The 17,415-nt window shown below is 41.3% G+C and overlaps 1 protein-coding gene across 2 annotated transcripts in view; it reads left to right on the forward strand.

Annotated features, from left to right (window-relative positions):
* Window positions 1–17,415, forward strand: part of BRAF (B-Raf proto-oncogene, serine/threonine kinase) — a 130,508-nt gene that overhangs the window by 94,297 nt on the left and 18,796 nt on the right. For both annotated transcript variants that reach the window (XM_019544680.1, XM_019544679.1), the window contains exons 8-16: window positions 308–467; window positions 2,785–2,821; window positions 7,636–7,772; window positions 8,476–8,593; window positions 9,071–9,155; window positions 10,014–10,190; window positions 10,778–10,824; window positions 11,390–11,508; window positions 12,222–12,353. In XM_019544680.1, the coding sequence (XP_019400225.1) occupies window positions 308–467; window positions 2,785–2,821; window positions 7,636–7,772; window positions 8,476–8,593; window positions 9,071–9,155; window positions 10,014–10,190; window positions 10,778–10,824; window positions 11,390–11,508; window positions 12,222–12,353 (1,012 nt within the window). The remainder of the gene's footprint in view (window positions 1–307; window positions 468–2,784; window positions 2,822–7,635; window positions 7,773–8,475; window positions 8,594–9,070; window positions 9,156–10,013; window positions 10,191–10,777; window positions 10,825–11,389; window positions 11,509–12,221; window positions 12,354–17,415) is intronic.

Here is a 17,415-nt window from a genome sequence, read left to right on the forward strand (position 1 = left end):
AATTCCCAGCATCAGGGGAAATAATGTGTGGCTAGGGTCATACAAATGTGTTTACTGTTAAACCCTGGAACACTGTTTTACCGTTTTGTATTTGGGTAGTTTAATAAAACAGAAATTAGCTGCAATTAGTCCTAGCAACTCCTAGACTATTAAATATAAATTGTTTTTAAGTGGGTCTTTATATACTGCCTTACTGGTGTTTTTTGCTTACCATAGTTAAAAAGAAAAGGATTTGCCACACCCACTATACAGTATTTGAAGGCATTTGTAGACCTAAATCCTCTTTTTCCTTGACTTTGTTTCTCAGACCACCAATTCTCCCTAGTCCTTCTCCTTCAAAATCCATTCCAATCCCACAGCCCTTCCGACCGGCAGATGAAGATCATCGGAATCAGTTTGGGCAACGGGACCGCTCTTCTTCAGCACCCAACGTGCACATCAATACAATAGAGCCTGTCAATATAGATGTAAGTATAAAAAAAAAATGGATTGAAATACTGGAGCTTTATCAGCTTGCCTAACTCATGCCTGTGTATAATTTTTAGCATAAACACACAAATGTTACTTTTTTAAATAAATACATGCTGATCTACCTAAGAGTTCATAAATTTTAGATAACAGGAGAGGAAATGTTGGTAGCCCAGAGATGGGGAAAAATCAAACAACCAGTTTCAAATAACAAAAACCCTTTTTTGACAGCCATATCCTCACTTTCCAAACAAGCAGGATGCTACAAACGATTAGTCACTTTTAAATTCAGTCCCCAAGCTATTGTTGCTATGTGCACCTGAGTGTTATGAACCTGAAAAGACAAAGCAAAATAGTGACAACTTTTTCAAAGCATGCCAAGGATTAAAAGTACTGCTTATCTGTGAATCCTTATATTACTTTTAGCAGAAAAGATTGTTTATTAAATGCTGGTGTTTGAATATGTCATCCTTGACTTGCTCTCTGAGCCTCCAATAAATTGCTACAATGAATGTCTTGATTTTTTTTTTCCATATAGTTTTTGATATTTTTGAAGACTGAATTTTAATAACCATGAAAATGGAGCACATAAGATTGTGTTTATTTCTAATCAGTCTTGGCCAACACTCTACAAACTATTGTTCACACTGCTACCCCCCCCAGTTGTAAATACCTTATTTACTTGATTCTAAGATGAGGACCTCCCTTCTCCCCTCCCATTTAACATGGTGGGGAAAGGCCCTCGTCTTAAAATCACATATGACAGCAGTGGGAGGGGCAAGCAACTGCTTTGGCTCTGGCTCCAGTCTCCATCCAGGGTTGCTACAGCTGCTGTTTGCCTTTCCACTCCCTGCTGCTTCTGCACCCTGCAGCCTCCCCGCTGCAGCCTTTTCTCCCCATCTTCCACACCTCCACACACACCATGCAGCCTTTGCTCCCCTGCCTGTCCTTTGCCTCCCCACTTCTCCCCCCCTTGCTTTTGCTACATGCTGGCAGGCTCTGTACACATTGTAGCCTGGGCACTGAGCCCAGCCCCACAGCAGTAGTGCGTAGTCCATACGGCTGCTACGTGAGCTGGACTGGGGTTGTGCTCAGAACCTATTGTATGGAGCAAAGATAAGGGGAGGAGGGAATGAGGGGAGCAGAGGCTGGAGAGAGACTGGGTGGAGAGCAGAGGCTGGGGGGTAGTGGGGGTTGGGCACAAGCAGGGGGGCAAGCTGTTTGACCTCCCCACACCACCTACATTCCTACTACATGCCCCTCTTTAGCAGTGGGAAAGATGAATTAAAGATGACCCTCCAGTAATTAGAATCTATACATGGAGAATGATAACACATGTATAAATTTTACATGTATAGGATCTAATTGTTGGGGGTTGTCTTAAACTCAGGGACATCTTAGATTCAGATAAACACAGTACCTGCCTGAATCTTGATTTTAATAGCTCCCTTCCCCATATGCGTATTCTAGTTTTAAGTCTGCCATCTGAAAATTACTGAGTTGTCACTTTACATAGTCTTAAGGTCTACGTAGATATTCAGATGTGCAAAACCTTTTTTTTTACCTCTAACTTGAATCATAAGCAAAGTTAGTATCTCCTGGGTCACCATGCCTCCAGATTTAAAACACACTGATGAAAACTGACCTGTGAAGGGAACAAGCTTGATTTTTTTTTTCTCTGTTTAGAAAATTGCTCTTTCAAGTCTATTACTAGTTGTAAAATTGCATTTTTAGGTTGTTAGTCTCTGGATATTTTGTAGCAGATGTACTCAGTGAATACGGTATTATAAGCTAAAAGAACCTATTAAAATTAATGAAGAACTTTAAAAAGAACTGAATTAATTTGCTGCAGAAATTGGGAACCTTTCTAGAAGTAAAAAATAGAGGTTATTTTAGTCCATTTCTTCAACATAAGGAAGTCATGTCCCATCATCCTGTATGACAGTCATAACCATATTATATTGCAGACAACTAACTGGGAAAATGATTACCAGTTCTGGTTCAATGTTTCCCCTTGCATATTGACTTAATTGGGAGTTTAAATCAATACCTTCAAGTAAACTTGTCTTTTAACTAGCCCATATCTCAAGTTAGTGTTGGGATTCACTGTTTTAAAGTAAATAGGTTTTGTCTGTGTATTTTTTTTTCTGTATTATAGTTATTAGATTCTAAGATCATCACGGCGGTGACTGTCTTACTCTTTGAACAATACCTGGTAGGGTGGTGGATGGGACTGCAATCTTAATTGTAGCTTCTGGGGTGGCACTACTTTGAAATATTTGTATTTGTTATACATATTTGTGCTTTTGTTTGTAGGACTTGATTAGAGACCAGGGGTTAAGAGGAGAGGGAGGTAAGTAATTTTAAAGAATTCTCTGTTACTAAATATAATTATATGATTGCTTTGCCCCTCCCTTTTGTACTACTTATTTCTGCAAAACAGAGAGGGAGATGTCAACAAAGCAACTAGTATATTTATACTTGCTTGTCCATGATGTTTAGCATCTGTCTGATAAAGATTTGTCATTCACCAGTCATTCTGGGAGTGGGGGAGACAGAAGGAGGAAAGGTTTTAATTGCATCAAGAGGAGGAAGGGTGTCCCTCTCATCTTGATAGAGTCCTGGGGAAATGTCCTTATACACACATGCACACACATGCTCCTTAACTTCACACTGTGCACACAATGCCCTTTATGGCAGTCACTATCCTTCTACCTACGGAGTCAACAGAGGCTTCCTTTGAAGCTTGTCAACATGGTTTGTGAATTGGCCATGTTAATTGCTGCATCCTCTAGTCCAAATGGCATAAGATTCTCCAGTTCTTCTCCCCCTCTGCCCCTTGCTGAAGATGCTGCTTTGCTCTACTGCATGCCTTTGCTAACCTTGGAAACAAGTAATTAGGACCTCAGATTAAACCCATGTCTTTTGTAGGCCCCTCAGTAGCACTGTTGTAGACAGTGTAGATGGCCTTAACTTCCAGTTACAGCAAAACTCATGACAGAAGGTTGTCTTACTGTTCTGTACATGTCACACACACATGGCCTGCAACATCTGCTTTCTGCAAGAAGAACTCTTAAGTGCTGGTTGTCAGAGTACAGGGTCTGTCTTCGTTGTATTTAGTCACTTGAAAATGACAAAGCTGTTCCCTAAGAGGACAGGCGTATGACTATTTCTCTAGATCCAAATAGTCGACCAGCATGTTGTCTTCTGTTAACTATGACTTGCTTCACCTCTCAGTGAAGTCTTAGTCATGCTGGTGCATTCTACTGCACTCTTCAGGGTCTTGCACCTTAAGCCATTGGCATTCTTAAATCTGCCATCTATATCTGTTAACCAGAAAGGTGGCTGGCTAATGCTTTGTGTTAGGAGGAGTTACGGTTTGTTATACCATATATAAATATACTTTTCCCCCTCTCTTTTAAATACGTAAATGTAACTGATTAAGAACTTGCCAGATTTTACTATCTTGTATGTTTTAGTAAGGTGTGTTTTTTCACAATTTTGGCCATTTTTGTCCAGTGTTTGAATGTTGTATTATCATGTCAGTTTTAACTTGTCGTAAGCTGTGTGCTTGGCATCTGAGGACAATGTCAAAACCCATTTTTTGAAAGAAGATTTTAATAAATATTTTTTCTTCAAAGTCCAAAAATCAGTCTGTGATAGGAGTCAAAGCATCCTAGTTATTTCCCATGACTTCTTTCATTTCTTCTGTGTGTCTGTCTTTCTGTCTCTGCCTGCCCGTCTCTTTTTCTCTAACAGCCCCTTTGAACCAGTTGATGCGCTGTCTTCGGAAATACCAATCCCGGACTCCCAGTCCCCTCCTCCATTCTGTCCCCAGTGAAATAGTGTTTGATTTTGAGCCTGGCCCAGTGTTCAGAGGTAGTTGGGCTCTTCTTTCTTGTTTTCACCCAGAACAAAATAAGTAAAACCACAGATGCTGTTTATGTCTCACCCTCACACTGTGTGTATGTAAGTGTGTGAGTTTATCAGAACACCTCAATTTCTTGCTTGGCCTGGCTGGAATGCTTTGAATGTGCTTTTCACACATACTCACTTCCACCCTTATATATTTGGAAACTATTATGTGTTAAATTTGACTTAAAGCTTCTCAATCAAGGAATTTCAGAGTTGAGGTTTCTATATATAGTCCTTATTGTAATTTATATAAACAGAGAGTCTTGGATAGTGAACTGTTAAGGACATAGTAACATTCTTAACTTGGAATTTCCTTGACTGTTTAAGTCAGTTTAGTGTTCTAATAATTTTCAGTTTAATATTTTCTGTTTTTAAAAAGTACACAGAGAGAAAATACAAATTACAAACATTTCCATTGTTATCTTGTTAGCTTTTAAGTTTCTAGAAATCACTTATTGTGTCAGCTTGTTATGATATGTGTGTTTTGAGGGTTCCATTTGGTGTTAAATTGGGGTTCCAAGTAATCTGGACCAGATTAGACAATAGTGCCAGTTGAGGTACTGTGTAAACTCCCATTGTACTTAGCATTCATTTGTGTACTGATATTGCTATACAAGACCTGTGCATTTTAATATCTCATCGAGTCAGGGGGTCTTTCAGGCTTGAAGCTGTCAATAAGTCTTTTTTTTGTTGATTGCCCAAAATCCTAGCTAAAATGAGAAAAAATTATATGCTAAAAATACCAGTTATTAATAACATGAAATATTTTTTCTGTATATAATGTACCTCTGCGTATATGAGTGGCTGCATGGTGGCGCATGCTTTTCAAATGTTACTTTTTTTGGCTACCTCAAAGATTTTTATTTCAGAATACCAAGAGCTGCTCATTTTATGGACTAAACACTTGCCAGATTATTCCAAAGACTTCTGGAAAATAGGTATTTGCAACCCAGCTCTCATTCAGTGGAGTTGGCTAAAAAACAGGAACATTTTAAATTTAGATCAGGAAAAGTAACTTCAAATTCCAGGCTAATGACTTGCGCAAGTTACAGTTGGGTATTGGTGAAATAGCCAACCTATAATTGGAAAACTGGGCTTTCGGTATATTTACAGATTACCTACAATAGTTTTACCTGTTCTGGAATCATATTTCCTAGGGCTATGCGAAACAGCTGTTTCATTTCGATTTTGGATTTGGCTGTTTCATAGAACAGTGATTCGTGTTGGATCGCATCACTGTTCTGTTTTGATTCGGCTGAATCTGTTTCGGAGTTTTGACGCTGTTTCGGTGCTGATTTGGATCAGCAAGGCAGAGGCAGGCACAGCTGGGCAGCTGCAGGTTCTCCCATGGCTTCTCTGGCTCTGCCTGCCTCTCCCTGGTGGGGGTGGCTGTGGGAGAAGCCCCCATGGCAGCCCCATTCCCCGGCACGTAAAAAAGAAGGGGAAAAAAAGGAAGAAAAGTCCCGCACTCAGCGGCTGTAGCAGCAGCAATTGGGGTCTCTGAGGGCTCGTGGCAGAGCCTCCCTGCGCAGTGGGGGCAGCGGGGATCACCCCCCACCTTGCACCTGTATGGCAGCTACCCCATGCCGCAGGTGCAGCACAGCTCGCCAGGGTGCTGCACACTGTTTGGGAGCTGGGGGCGAGCAGTGCCGGGCTCCAGCTGATGGGTGCAGCCACAGCTCCCAGATGGCATGCTGCGCCCTGCCACACCATGTGGCACCCGCAATGTGACAGCTGCCATGTGGGTGCCAGCCAGGAGGGGTGATCCCTGCTGCTCCATGCTGCACGGAGGGGCTCTGCTACGAGCCCTCAGAGGCCCTGATCATCACTGCTACAGCTGATAAGCGCAGTGCTGGGGCCAGGTATGGCAGCCATGGAGGTTTCTTCTCTGGCTCCTTCAGCTGTGACTGCCTCTGTTCCAGTGAGGGGAGCTGTGGGAGAAGCCCCTATAGCTGCCCTGCCTGGGCCCATCCCCTGCCTTGCCCCATGCTCCCGGCACTTCAAAAGGAGGGCTGCAGAGCTGTGCTGGACTATTCCCCAGAGGCACTTCTGAAACATTTCCAAAATGTTTCAAATGGTTTCATTTAATTTTGGAGATGTTTTGGAGCCTTCTGGTTTTGTTTTGGATTCAGTGTTTTGAGTGCCAAAACACCTCTAAAATGAAATGGCTGCTGAAATTTTGCACAGTCCTGATTTTTCCCACTAAAAGATGCATTGCTTTTTCTATATCTTGTATTTTAGGTTCTTCTAATTGTACTTATCTGCTTTAATAAGAATATAACTGCTGCGCAAGGAAGGAAAGAATACATGTATTGTACCATTTCCTCAGAACCCATTATAGTAGAAAGCATCTGTAAAATACTTGGGGTCTTGCATGGTGATTTGCAGTAATTAGCAGAGCAACACAAACATAAAAGGTAGACTTGCGTTCCTCCTTCACATTGGGAGTGTCGGTGTGATCTTGTTAGTAATTATGATGCTATATTAAAAACCAGTATCTAGTCTGAAGAATTGTTTTTGTAAAAAAAGCATTGGAGCTCTAAAACAGTCCTATTATTTTTCTAACAAAAAAAATAATAGGTCATTTTGTTAACAAACTGTATACCAGACCAAGGGATTGTTTATTTTTTCAGTTAATTTGATAAGCTGTAAGTGGCTAGCTAAAGTGCTTTTTCTTTTGAATTCCCACTACACTCTAGTTTGCTATTAATAAATAAGTGCTCTCTACTGGCAGCTAGCTTTGAAACAGCCAAATATTTTTAGGTGGCACTCAGGAACTCTGTTAAAAAAAACAAAACCAAACAAACATTCCCAGCTTTCATGTATAGTTCTATTTTAATTCAAATCTGTTGTGTCCTGGCTATTATTGGTTAGCAAGAGCAAGTCTGAAAAGCTGGCTGTTAAGTTTAAGAATTATTTTTCTTATCAAAGAAGCTGGAAACATCAAAACATCTATTTGTCCAAAGAGAGATTGTTGTTCAAATAGTCCAATAACAAAGCATTGGGAGCTATCTAGTACACAAATGTTTGCTATACACTTTGCTGCTTCTTGATGTTTAAGACTGCAATACTAATTCATATATTTAATACAGTAGTCCAGAAGTTCATATTTCCTCACTTGGAACATGTACATTTTATATTTGGAGATACTGTATCTGAAACACAATTTCTGTGCTTAATATTTTTAAAAATTATATAACTGTCTTTTTAATACTTTTACATAAAATTCATTTATTAAATTTCTCAAATTAGGTTCAACCACGGGCTTGTCTGCCACACCTCCTGCCTCATTGCCTGGGTCCCTCACCAGTGTGAAAGCATTACAGAAGTCCCCAGGACCACAGAGAGAGAGGAAGTCATCCTCATCTTCAGAAGATAGGAATAGAATGGTAAGGAGCAGAATAGCTGTGTTTTCCTGCTCTTACAAAGATGCCCTTATTCTTATAGCTTCTCTTTTATGAAGGACATCTAAAATTATTCTAGAAATAGTTATTGAAGGAATTGCACTCTCTAAGTCAGTAAACAACACGGCAACATTAAATAACTAGGACCATTTATATAAAAGTTTTGCTAGGTAGCACGCAAAAGACTATGGACATATACATTTGTTAATGCAATGCTGATCTCCCTTCAGTGAAGTTGCTTACATTGTCTTGTCATTTTGATAAATACTGGCTTCCTGATTCTCTAATGTAGGCTAATCCTCTGAAAATAACATTTGAAAAAAAAATCACAATTTAAGCATTATTTCTCTGAAATTCGTATCCCTGAGATTTCCATTTATTACTAGAAATTTTTCAACTTTATTAGCAACTACTATCAAAATCTGATTCCTTGATAACTGCTATGGTAGGAAATTACTTGGTGTACCACTGTGCTGAGGGTACAGTATGTACTCAGCTGGAAAAGAGTAAAGACTCAATTATAAATCAAATATTACTAATGACTTGCTCTGGAAATGCTTTCAAACTAAAATTTTAAATGATGCATCCTGTTGAGGCACTCCGGTTTAGAAAGGAACATATATAAGCTTTAGGAAAGGACACGGTGATTTTATATAATTTTACCACAATTGTGTTTTTCTTTTTAAAGAAAACCCTTGGTCGACGGGACTCAAGTGATGATTGGGAAATACCAGATGGACAGATTACCGTCGGGCAAAGGATAGGGTCTGGATCATTTGGAACAGTCTACAAGGGAAAATGGCATGGTATGTTGCCAATATGGCAAACTGGTGTTCTCAAGCATCATGAAGGAAGCTGTTTAGATGTTTTGATTTATTTTTAGGAAAGCAGTAGTTTAAATATGAGAAATTGGGGCTGCAAATTAAGAAACTGTTCTTTTGCTCATGGTAATGAATAATTATCATCTAAAAATGCATTCTAAATGCCAGTGAGCCTAAGGTGTCAAGCTCTGACTGGATGAGGAACTCCAAAGAAAGGGAGAGGGGGTGGGGTTTGGAAATGTTAGAGTCAATATCTGTTAGTAAAGTGAGAAATTATCTTTTCCTTTGTAGTTTTATGGAAGAGTCGCTCCTCCATTTTTTTATTTCATGTTAATGGCTTGATGACTTTAGGGAAGACTACAGGATAAAATATTTTATTTTTTACTTTTGCTTTATTTTGTATTACCTCCATTGAATAATCTGTTTAAACTGTACATCTTATTTTTTAATTGGCTTTTAAAGGTGATGTGGCAGTAAAAATGTTGAATGTTACAGCACCCACACCTCAGCAGTTACAGGCCTTCAAAAATGAAGTAGGAGTGCTCAGGTAAGGAAATATAAATTATCAGTTTGACATTAGATCGTCCATCTAATGCTGTTTCAGAATCATTATTCTTGTGTATTCTGCTTAGAACAGTAGTTCCCAACCCTTTTTGGACCAGGACCCATTTGTAAACATTGGTGGCTAGTCCCAACCTAGTGCCCCTCATTCCTGACCCACTGCCCCCAGGCCTCAGCATGTGGGGAAGGGGGTGGGTATGTGAGGCATGGGGGGGCCCCAAGTAGCCCCTTGGAAGCTGGAACCCTGACAGCTTGCAAGAAAAAAGCCACTATTTCCCACTTTTTTCTCTTTAAAAGGAGAATCCATTTTTAAAGTTCATTGATCCATTTTTAAAGTTTGTTTGTGACCCACTTATGAGTTGTTACCCACAGATTAAGGAACACTGTTCTTATTTTCCAAAATATAAAGAAGTGGACATTTATTATTGTATTTTTGGAACATATTTTTCTAGCCACCACTATGCTTTCCTTTCTAGACAAATCTGAATAGTGACTTATACAATAAAAGTAATCTAGAGAACTGTATACTTGTGTTTGTTTTCTAATGCATTTAAAGGGAGCTACCATATCTAATTTGGATCAGTGGGGGCCAGCCTTTTTGGCAGGCATGCTACTGACTAGCCCGACATCCTTCCCAAGTGCCACTCTTCTCCTGCCCTATCTGCTGCCCTGCCTCCTTCCTGCCTGATCTGCCACTGCTTTCTGCTCCCTGCCTCCCCTGCTCTGTGCCACATAGAGGCTGCTCTTGCCACTTATAGCACACATTCTGCAGGTTAGCCACCCCTGATTTAGATAGTTCAGTTCAAGTTTGTCATTGATTTTTTCAGTGAGTTTTCTCCTACAGGAAAACAAGACATGTGAATATCCTACTCTTCATGGGTTATTCAACAAAGCCACAGCTGGCTATTGTCACACAGTGGTGTGAAGGTTCCAGCTTGTATCACCATCTACACATCATTGAGACCAAATTTGAGATGATCAAACTCATTGATATTGCACGGCAAACTGCACAAGGCATGGAGTAAGTGTTGTGTTCCTTGCTTGTAATGAACTTTAAGATGGTATTTGCTCTTTTTCATTTTTACTCTTACTCCAAGTGCAGAGTTAACTAGTTTTTATCTCTGTACTGAGGCCAGAGTCTTCTCCCAGTGTATTGCTGCATTTTATGACAGTATTGTTATTTCTACTTGGTAGAAATTTACAATAGACCTTTTAATATGCTTCTGTTGTAAGCGTGGCTGTTGGCAACTCAGTTCAAGGGGTGATTACTTCTAACATAAAACAGGTTTCAGTCTGAAGCAAGGTTAAGTAGGTTAAGACCCAGAGTTAGATTGTGAGCTCTGAGAGTGTGCCAGATTTCTGGACAGTAAAACAAAATAGCTGATGAAGTATGAGGGGTGGGGTGGGTGGGTGGTGGTGGTTATTAGTTTCATTGTTTTGCTTGAAAGAGCCATCAAGGGTAACTGTAATTTTCCTGCTTTGAACAGTACTTGTGTGTTGAACACACAACAGTTTGTTGCTTCAGCTGAATAAAGTGTACACTTTCAGCTACTGATGAATGAAATGGGTGCTTGACTATCTGTTCTAAAATATTCTCTTTCTTTTCAGTTACTTGCATGCCAAGTCAATCATCCACAGAGACCTCAAGAGTAATAGTATCCTTTCCCAAAGATGTAAATTTGGAACATGAAAATAAGTCCCCTTTATTCTGCCAGAAATGAATGAATGTGAAGATCAGTTCACCTGCAGAAATGTTAAAGGAGAGTCAGCATTGGCTGGCAATGGGTAACAATGTGAGGAGCAAAATAAAAAATATTCTTTGTGCCTTTTAACATGATTGTAAAGAGAAAACAAGTTTTGTAGAAGTATCCCAGTGAATTTCAGATACCTCCACCAGATACCACATGGAAGGGTTGTGCCAACTCGTCTATAGACTTGCAGATATATGCAGCTCTTTAAGGACTTGACATTTTTAATATAATCATTTGGGGCCTAGTTTATTAACACTATCATTACTGCAAGCTAGAATATAGCACTTCTCAGACACTGGTTGTTTGGAATCTAGATATATATGAGGGTTGACTACTTAGTTTTTTATACTGTTCATGGATGGTGCCAATTGATAACAGCTAGCATTGCAGGTATATAGAGTTATTTAATATATATGTGCTTGTAGAGAACATTAGGAACTATGCTTTTTTTACCTTAACTTCTGTATAGATATATTTCTTCATGAAGACCTCACAGTAAAAATAGGTGATTTTGGTCTAGCCACAGTGAAATCACGATGGAGTGGGTCCCATCAATTTGAACAGTTGTCTGGATCTATTCTTTGGATGGTAAGTAAAGGGTGGTATGTAGGTATTGTTTTCAGAATACGTGAGTCCCAATTTTTTTTCTTTAACCAGAAGTCTCAAAACATCTCTCAAGCAGACAGACCATACAAACCTAACATCAGCTGACACTAAATACTTTAATCTGTTCTTTAAATGTGTCTTTAAGACATCAGTGAAGTCTGAAATATTCTCTCACATTTGTTTAAAAATAATAGGCTTCTCAATCTGATCTATTCAAGTGTAGCTACTCTGAAGAGGCTGTGAGATATTTGAATCAAATTATCTCTTCAGAAAAAATGTTTTGGTGGTCATATGTTTAGCCCAACTTCTCCCTTTCTTACTACCTTAAGATTTTGATAGGTGTGATGGTTCTTTAGCACTATTGTAATTTCACTTTCCAAAATGGCTTCTCAATCTGTAATGGGGTCAGTTTCCATCATATAGTACAGTCATGACCTCACCCACTTAGAGAGCCAGCAGATTTTGAAATTTATCCATCATGTATTAATATTTTAGGTTGAATTGCATATGTAACCAACAGCAGACCAGGAAGCCTTTATGTTTGGACACTAAGGGAACCTAAAATTGAAAGAACAGCTGTGCATGGCAACCTCTTGCTGCACTTTATAGTTTTAAAAGCAAAATTTTAAATTTGTTCTGTGAAATGGCATTTTAATACTGTGAAATGAATACTAACTCTGTCCTTTATGGTACAGGCACCAGAAGTAATTAGGATGCAAGATAAAAACCCATATAGCTTTCAGTCGGATGTATATGCATTTGGGATTGTTCTTTATGAACTGATGACTGGGCAGTTACCGTACTCGAACATCAACAACAGGGACCAGGTAAAGAGAGCTTGAATTTGGGGAGGTTTTCATTGCACTTTCTCACTTGTTTGTTGTAGGCTAACTGAAACATAGAATTAATAGAGGCTTGTGAAATGAGCCTTCACGTCCTTTTTCAGATGTCCCTTCTCATCTTTATACACCCTCTTCAGCCATGTAGCGTCAATCTGTCTACTACTTCTGATCATTTTTCCCCCTCCTACTGCAGGTATGGGTTTTCTGATTCTGAAAAATGTGTGTCAGGAAACTGGTTAATGAGGGAACTGGTTACTTACGGTAACCTAGTTTAATTCTGAAAAAGGGAATAACAGGCATAAGAAATAGTCCAAGAGAAGAACTGAGGAGGTGGCAATGTGGCCATGACATTTAATATCTGATATTCATTTTGTGCTTGAGAAGTGTATGCACCAATTCATTGAGATTCAGGATTTTAACATCGTCCATGTAATAATGTTAAGTAGACTTACCTGTTTTTTAACTTCCTAGCATAATTTGAAGATGGGATATTTGTGTCAAGGTCTTTAGCGAAAACTATCCAGGATCTGAGAGAGACTGTTTGTAACATGTTTGTGTTCATGTCCCTGTATTTTCAGTATCTACACTTGAGAAATGCAGTCATAACAATGTTAGTCTGAAAACCTAATGTAATATGACTGTTTCAGTATACATCAGGACACTTCATCGACTCAAAGTGACTTGATTGTATTTGTATTTCTCTGTGTTCTGTGTGTCTGAAGGAGGGAAACTGCCCATGTTCCCAGCCAGCTGGTTGTAACCAGTTACCAGCTGTACTTAGGCCTATTTCACATAAACCATTTGAGAGCCTCATGAATCCTTTATGTGTCTGGTGGCAGGGTGACATGAGTGTTGGAACAAATTTTAAGCCACAGATGCAGCTGACATGTAAAAGTGAAATGCACTAGCTTTATTTACCTCTCCCCATTGACTGGAAGGGATATATAAATCTATCTCTTTCTCTTGACATATTTAGGTCACAGTGAAAACATGTTGCTAGCATGTTCTAGCTGAGACAGAAAATGTCCAGTCCGAGTTTTACAATGAACATCCTCACTTGTTCTGGGATGTAGTTGCACCTCAGTGTTCTTCTGTACTCCAGTCACTTCTATAGATTATTCAGGCCTGTCCTGTGGAAATCCTCCTCTGCTATTTAATGTTGTTTAAGCCTTTCATCTCAAAGAAAAAACGTTCTCCTTGATGCTGAAAAGTCTGTTGTCTTGCAGTAGAAACGAGAAACAGAATAGGCAAGTCTTCATATTGTACACAGTTGGTGCTTAAGGGTTTCAGAAGGTGTTGTGGAGGAGCTTTGGGTTGCCTCCTAATAGGAGTACAAAAGTGATTGGATTCAATTCAAAATTAGAAACAATTTTCTGGGTAGCTTTTTTGATATAAATTCTTTGCCTTGGAAACAAGACAAGAAATAGTTGCATTTCTTAAAATATAAGGAACAGTGTAACTGCTGTATGGATAGATTTATGTTACAGCATCACTTCTTGGCCATTTATTCTAGTTCAGGTCAATTCAATAGAGGAGTGATCTTGCTCTCACTCTTTCTTAATCTGGGCATGCATCGCATTTGAGCTTAGACACTTCACTTGGCAACAGAATGTGGACCAGTTTGTGCCTTGTTGGGCTATCAAGGGGTCACTCTACAAGGTAGACAATGGACAGCTAGTCCTAAATGTGTAATTCCATGAGGGGCATCGGGTAGTGGGGAGGAGGTTAATATCTGGTGTTGCAGTATGTTTGTTGCTGACAGGTGTTTCACATTCAGCCCTAAGACGGCCGTATAATTTTGTGCTTTCACCTTTTTGTGTTGAAACTTTAAAACTGTTGTTATAATTTTAAAAAAAGTACCTGATGGCCTTTGTTTAAAGGCAAAGCAGTAACAATCTGGCCATAAAGGTCATATTGTCCCACACCACCTGCCCCCCTTTTTTGTTGGCGATGACAAGTTTGCTGAGGATCTGGCTTGCTTTGGTAAGATAACAAGCCCCGCTTGTAAACTCTCACTTGGCTCTAAAGCCCCTGAGCAAGGGAAGTCTTTACAATCCTGGAGGATGGGGGGAAATCTTTGAAATTTCTCCCTATGATGCATGCTGGGGGAGCATGGTATTACCTCTTTACAGAAAAGATTGTGTGTTTTTGCTGTGGCAGCCCTGCCCACCTGGCCTAGGGAAGAAGCAGATTGCTGCAAGAATGGCTTCACCCACACAGGGGGAGGACAGCCATACCCCAGCCCAGGGTGAGGTATGGTACAGAGGAAGTGAGGTTCCCAGTCTCCACCCCTGCCTCTGCTGGGGCTACTGGCACTGGGAAGGTAAACTCTCATGCAACCCACCCAATCCATTCAGGAGAAATCCCAATTCCTGCTGCTGGTCCTGAACCATAAAAACGTGAAAAACCTGCCCTAGGCAGCCCAAAATCGTCCAAGGACTTTCATAGATTAGAAGGCTAGAAAGGACCTTGGAATATCATCGGGTCCAGCCCCCCCTGCACCAAACAGGAAAGACAACTGGGGGTCAGGTGACCCCAGCAAGCTGACTGTCCAGTCTCCTCTTGAAGATTTCCAGGGTAGGTGATTGCATCACCTCTGGAGGGAGCTTATTCCACAGTCTGGACACTCTAATTGTGAAGAGGCTTTTCCTAATGTTGAGCCTGAATCGGTCTTCCAGGAGTTTGTGGCCATTACTCCTGGTTTTGCCTTTGAGTGCCCTGGTGAACAGTTGCTCGCTGCACCCTTGATATACTTCCGTAGTGTAGTGGTCAGCTGCTACCAGGTTCCCTCTCAGCCTTTCTTTCTTCAGGCTGAAGAGTGCTAGATCCCTCAGCCTTTCCTTATATGGTTTGCTGTGTAAGGGGTGTCATTCTCAGGGCTGCACTGTGCTCCGCTTGTCCCCACATGCCTGGGCTCCACTTGTTCCCACTCACTCCAGTTCCTGGGCTGCACCATGCCGTGGTGCGGGCTGCTGGTGTCAGCTGCTCCTGGGGCCGCTGCAGCAGGGACTGGAGGGAGTAGCAGCAAGCTGAGCCCTGGGTGGTGTGGGACGCAGTACAGCTTGTCTGCACTCACCATAGCCCCTGCTGCAGCGGCCCCAGGAGTGACCAGCACCCGCTGCAACGAGAACTGTCGGTGTGGGGGGACGGGCAAGGCGCACCTCTTGCTACTCCATGCCCCCTGGGAGGGCTGGGGGGCTGTGTCAGGCTTTTCCTGGGGGCACATGCACCTGGATCTGCATGTGGGATGACAGCAGGCTTCCCCGGCAGGCTGGGGCCGGCAGCAGCACCAGGCTGATTCTTTCCAGCGCTTGGGGCAGGCATGCTGAGTGCTGGGAACAACCTGGCTTGCATACAGCCTTGGCTTACAACAGCAAAATTACGACTCGGAGTACAGACCTAAAGATATTACTGAACTTACACACTTCATCCTCACACACAACAACTTCACTTTCAATAACCAACACTTCCTCCAGACCATTGGCACAGCTATGGGCACCATAATGGCCCCACAATATGTCAACCTTTTTATGGGCCACCTGGAAGAAAATTTGCTCAAGAACTGTACCATCAAACCTGTGCTGTACTTAAGATATATAAGTGACATGTTCATCACTTGGACCAAAAACCTTGCAGTCTGATTGATACCACCGGAAGAATTGCTGCAGTACAAAAAGAAAATGCCCATGAATTCCACACCATTAGTGTGCATTCCATCTCTCCCTGGAACCTATATAGAAAATCCTCAAACAATTGCAGCTCATACTAGAAGAAAACCCAATTATTAAAGAGAGCTTCCCAGAACCACCCCTCCTAGCCTTTAAACAACCGCCAGACCTCACCATCACTAGAAGCAAACAGCCCAAAACACACCAAATGGATCCAGACCATGCCAGGACAAGAAATGTAAAACCTGCCAACACATCTCCACTACCCCCACAGTAGAACCATCAGTATTCCTGGATCTTACAGCTGCACCTCCAGAAATGTATTAAATCTCATCCAGTGCCCTAAATTCCCTTATGGAAAATTTGTAGGAGAAACCAAACAACTGTGTACCAAAATGAATGCACACTGAAAACCCAATTACCTGTGGGTGTACACTTCTCCTAAGACTACCACTCTCTCTCTCTCCAATCTCTGAGTTGTACTCCTCAAAGGGAATATACAAAACACCTTTTGAGGGTGAGCCTATGAACTTCAAATCATAAATCTACTGGATACAAAAGATCATGGACTAACATAGACATTAGATTTCATAGGTTTCATAGACATTCGGGCTGGAAGGGACCCTGGAGGATCATTGAGTCCATCCCCCTGCCCAGGGGCAGGAAGTCAGCAGGGATCATAGGATCCCAGCAAGATAAACATCCAAAAGTGTCTTGAAGGTGTTCAAAGTGGGTGCTTGAACCAGCTCCGGCAGCAGTCTATTCCAAACCTCGGGGGCTTGGACAGTAAATAAGTTCTGCTTATGTCCACCCTGAAATGGTCGCAGAGGAATTTGTGACCATTCAATCTTGTCATCCCTTGTGGCGCTCTGGTGAACAGATATTCCCCCAGATCCTGGTGAACACCCCTAATAAACTTAGAGGTGGCCACCAGATCGCCTCTGAACTTGTGCTTTTCTGGGCTGAAGAGCCACATGGCTGTCAGCCTGTTGTCATAAGGTCTGTTTTCCTGACCTCTCATCATGCGCATGGCTCTCCTCTGGACTCTCTCAAGCTTCTCCACACCCTTTTTGAATTGTGGAGCCCAAAGCTGGATGCAGTACTCCAGCTGTGGCCTCACTAAGGCTGTGTACAAGGGGAGAATGACGTCCTGGGATATGCTTGAGAAGCATCTATGGATGCAAGCCAGCATTTGCATGCTTTACTAGCCGCAGCATCACACTGAAGGCTTATGTTCATCTTGTGGTCACTCATGACCCCCAAGTCCCTTTCATCTGTAGTGCTAACCAGTATAGCACTGCTGAGCCTATAAGCATGATGGATTTATGGCATCTGCCTGACCTCCAATAATCCTAAATCAGCATTCCCCACTTCCCTGC

This window comes from Crocodylus porosus, unplaced genomic scaffold (assembly GCF_001723895.1).
Source record: "Crocodylus porosus isolate Cpor-Errol unplaced genomic scaffold, CroPor_comp1, whole genome shotgun sequence".
In the NCBI taxonomy this organism is placed as follows: domain Eukaryota; kingdom Metazoa; phylum Chordata; order Crocodylia; family Crocodylidae; genus Crocodylus; species Crocodylus porosus.